The sequence below is a fragment of the Vombatus ursinus genome, unplaced genomic scaffold (assembly GCF_900497805.2).
Source record: "Vombatus ursinus unplaced genomic scaffold, bare-nosed wombat genome assembly UNPS02015175.1, whole genome shotgun sequence".
In the NCBI taxonomy this organism is placed as follows: Eukaryota; Metazoa; Chordata; class Mammalia; order Diprotodontia; family Vombatidae; genus Vombatus; species Vombatus ursinus.
In genome coordinates this window covers 25,028,445-25,032,368 of record NW_020954953.1, presented here as the reverse complement: position 1 = coordinate 25,032,368, position 3,924 = coordinate 25,028,445, and the positions used below count along the sequence as shown (strand labels likewise).

The 3,924-nt window shown below is 37.5% G+C and overlaps 1 protein-coding gene across 1 annotated transcript in view; it reads left to right on the top strand.

Annotated features, from left to right (window-relative positions):
- The window catches only part of LOC114031408 (E3 ubiquitin-protein ligase parkin-like), a 1,837,436-nt gene that overhangs the window by 647,039 nt on the left and 1,186,473 nt on the right, over positions 1-3,924 (top strand). Inside the window, exon 4 of the mRNA XM_027846470.1 lies at positions 3,271-3,389. Within this exon, the coding sequence (XP_027702271.1) occupies positions 3,271-3,389 (119 nt within the window). The remainder of the gene's footprint in view (positions 1-3,270; positions 3,390-3,924) is intronic.

The following is a 3,924-nucleotide window of genomic DNA, read 5'->3' as shown; positions in this document are numbered from 1 at the left end:
GTCATGTTGTGAAAAACTAACTATATTTCCCTTCATCCTATCCCACCCCCTGTTTATTCTAGTCTATCTTTTGACTATGTCCGTCTTCAGAAGTGTTTACTTCTGATTACCCCCTCTTCCAATCTGCCCTCCCTTCTATCCTCCCTGCTCTTTTATCCCCTTCCCTTCTATTTTCAATACCCAATTGAGTGGGTATGTTATTCCCTCCTTAAGCCAAATCTGATAAGAATAAGATTCACTCATTCACTCTCAACTCTTCCCCTGTGGACTGCTCCAGGTTCACTGAGGCCTAGTCTTTGCCTATGTGACACACACTTAACTGTGCTCCTCTCTCAGCTGGGCCCAGTAGACCTTTTGAATAAACCATCCAGGTTGTCTTAGGCTGGAAATTTATTTCACTCTGTCCTTTTGTGGGTTCTGCTGCTCTAGAATTTATTTAGAGCCAATTTTTACAGATATTTGGAGGGGTTTGGGGGAGAGCTCAAGTAAGTCACTACTTTTTCTCTGCCATCTTGGCTCGGCCCCTCCCACCCTCATTCCCCAATTTAATTTCTTATGCCAACCTGTGATATATTGAAACCATGATGGGGAAAGTCGCAATGTGGAAGGGATAAATATTTAAAATACTAACAAGATTCACATAGTTTGATGAACTACTTCATATAACTTTTGGGATTTACATACGTAGCTTCATTTGGCATATTACTTAGCTACTTCATATTACTTTTGGCATTTCCATACATAGCTTCTGAGAGATAGGTATAACTTGTTTGCTTGAAAGAACTGTGGCATCATAAGAAGTCTGATAACCACTGTACCCTCTCATGTGAGATGAGAGTATCCTAGCCTGCATATCTGTTCTTCTTTACTTGTGTACTCAATGTAAAGGTGTAGTACTGAAAATTAGATGCCCAAGAGGGTTCCTCAGTGCATCTTTGCTTATTCTTCTTTCTTCTGCCATCTTTCCCTTTCATGATCAAATTCATGTGACTAGCTATTTCAAGCTAATAGGTTTGAAATTTGCAGTAGCCAGTAATGGCCTGACCTTGATCTTCCTCAGACTGACTATTAATCTCCAACTTGGCACTCACTCTGGAAAGCAATCTATAATAGATTGTATGTCATCTTGTATGCTTCTAGGGCACATACATTGGCACTTGGTAATTCCTGAATAACTTTCTCAAGGACTTTAGTAGGAGGTTATAATCTGTTGAAATGCAAGGATTTCCCAACCTTTCACATCTTGTCTAGGTATATCATTAGTGGAAACAATACTGCAGACGTTGCTGCATCCCTCTGGCAGAGTGAAGTGCCATTTGGGTCCCTGCAGTTTCAGAGATGCTTCTTTTAATATTGTGAAATGCTCTAAAAAGGTTCTTTCAATAATGTTAGTGTCTCTGGAGCCAGTCAGTCCTCTTTTGAAAGAATTTCCTTTCTTTCCTTTTTCCTGCTTAACCTTTGCAGAAGGTTATGAAAAAAGAAAAATTTGCTTTATCTGTTGGTGCTTTAGTGACCGGGGCTCCTCCTCCCCATTTCAGTCTCATAGAAACATCCTTATTAAAAACGTTGCCATTTGTCTGACCTGACGAGAGCTTGGCTGATGCAGATTTTGTCTTTGGAAAATTACAAAGAGGAGTGTTGCTGAAATTTCTACAATATGAATGGATGGCATTTTCTCTTTGCTCGTTGGCTTGACTTATGGAGGTAGGAATCAAGCAAGAGAAAATATCTTTCATGTAACTAAGAAATCTGTTGATCCATTCTGCAAATTGAGACAAGCAAACTTGAGTGTATTGAATGTTCAGATGCTTGAAGTATACAGTAGAGCTAAAAATAGCATGCTTTTTCTTTCTTTTTTTATGTGTGTTTCTCTGAGTTTGGAGTAGAGGGAAATGTTGTAGGCTGGGCCCAATTCAGGCAAATATGATGCTTCAGGCTTAGAACTGAAATATACATAGACCATCTAACAGTTAACCAAAGGTTTACTTAACAGGTAAGGGTATTAGTGAGGACACAGGATTGACTTAGTTGTTCACAGCTTCCCTGATTGGTGAGAAGGTTAGGGAAGGAGCTGCCAACTCTTCCTACAGTGGTCTTTCTATTTAGACCATTGGAAGCTATCTGTGGTTTGAGTCTTAATCCCCCAGGTTATGTCTCAAGGACAGTTTTAATTCCTTTTAAAGAAAAATTAGCCTTGCTGACGTGGGGTAGGGCCTCAGAATATTGTTCCTACCACATTCTATGTATGTATATGTAGGTGCACATGTATGTATATGCATGTGTGCATGCATATAATATTGTGTTCTATTCTCTTTCTTAAGTAATTCTAAAATCCTGTTATCTCATTATCCTAAATTTCCAAATGGCTACATTTTTTTGCATCAAGAAAGCATATTATATGTAATAATATACCTGGTGAAGTCAAGTCCATCATAGAAGAGACATAGAAAAGGATTCAACCCTCTCTGTATCCTTTGTCATTACAAATATGATTCTCCACTCTCCCTACCCTGTACCATATCATCTAATATAGAAATGACTTAGTATGCTTGTACATTTCTGTTTCTATCTTCAATTTCTATGCTACAGATAACTATAATTTTGTGGGATTTTTTTTATGTAGAGAAGGCTGTAGAGATATACATTGTTTATTCATTTTATTAGCCACTCCTGCTGGATGGGGTAAGCTCATCGTATGATTTGTATCACTTTATGTTGAGGTCTGTGATCATGGAGCTAGAAATTTTTCAGGGAAAACAGCATTGTGTAATCATTTGTATTCTGAGAAATGGGGTTCACTTTTTTCTAAAGGTCAGATTTTAGGAGGAAAAGTGTGTACCAATCAAAACTGAAAACAGTGCCATGGAATAGAAATCAAGAGTTATGGCATGCTTATCCTACAGTCTCAGAACTTCCCAGCCTAGTCTAAAACATCAGTAAGAGGCAATGTATGTAATTCCAGTTTCTTGAAATAGACTTGGCCAGTTGACTAACTTTACAGTTTATTAGTTTTATGTATTACTAGTTTTACTGGGTAAATCATCTGCATGGTGCCAAAAAGAAGATACGGGTTTTACCCTTTTATGCATAAAACTTGATTTTCTATATTAAATTGCTATTTCCTTATTGAGATATTTATCTAATGTATGTTCTCAGTCATACCTGAGGAATTAACTTGGCAATTTGCCTCTATCAAACTTTCTAAAGGAGGTCTCTCATCTTAATTTGAATTCAGTAGATTAGGTGTTTTCTCTGATTTCTTCCCAACAGGTACACCCACTTACAACAGCTTCTATGTTTTCTGCAAAGGAGCCTGTCAAGATATTCAGCCAGGAAAACTCAGGGTACGATGTGGCACCTGTAAACAGGCAACACTGACCTTAGACCAGGTAAGGAAAGGCAGTGTCAGAAGGGATACTGTCTAGAAAAGAACAATGCATTTTCCCAATGGGTTTCTTTTGTTATTATTATTTTTCTTTTGTTTATCACTTTATCATAGGTCACTGACAGCCAATGAAATGTCTCTTGAGTATATTCATCTCTCCTTAAAGTTTTACTTAAAACAGGCAGTTTCACCTTTTGGAGATAACTCTTTCATTTAAAACCATAAGAAGTACAATTAGATACATCTTTTTTCATTCTTCTAGACACAGTGGTATCAAAAACACATGTAAATGTTGTTTTTCCTGCTTAAATGTTTATGAGTAATGAATTGGACATAAGAGAATATAGTTTGCAGAAGAATATATTTTTTTCCAAGAAAAGGTAGCCTAATAGTGGAAAACCTAGTTAAGATCCTACCCTGTGATAACATGGGAGAGTGAGTGAGAAAGGTGACCAGTTAGGTTGACCCAAACTGACTGGACTAGGTACAGGACAGTGAGGGTCTATAGGTAGTAATTTTAGTAGAACAATAAAGAAGAT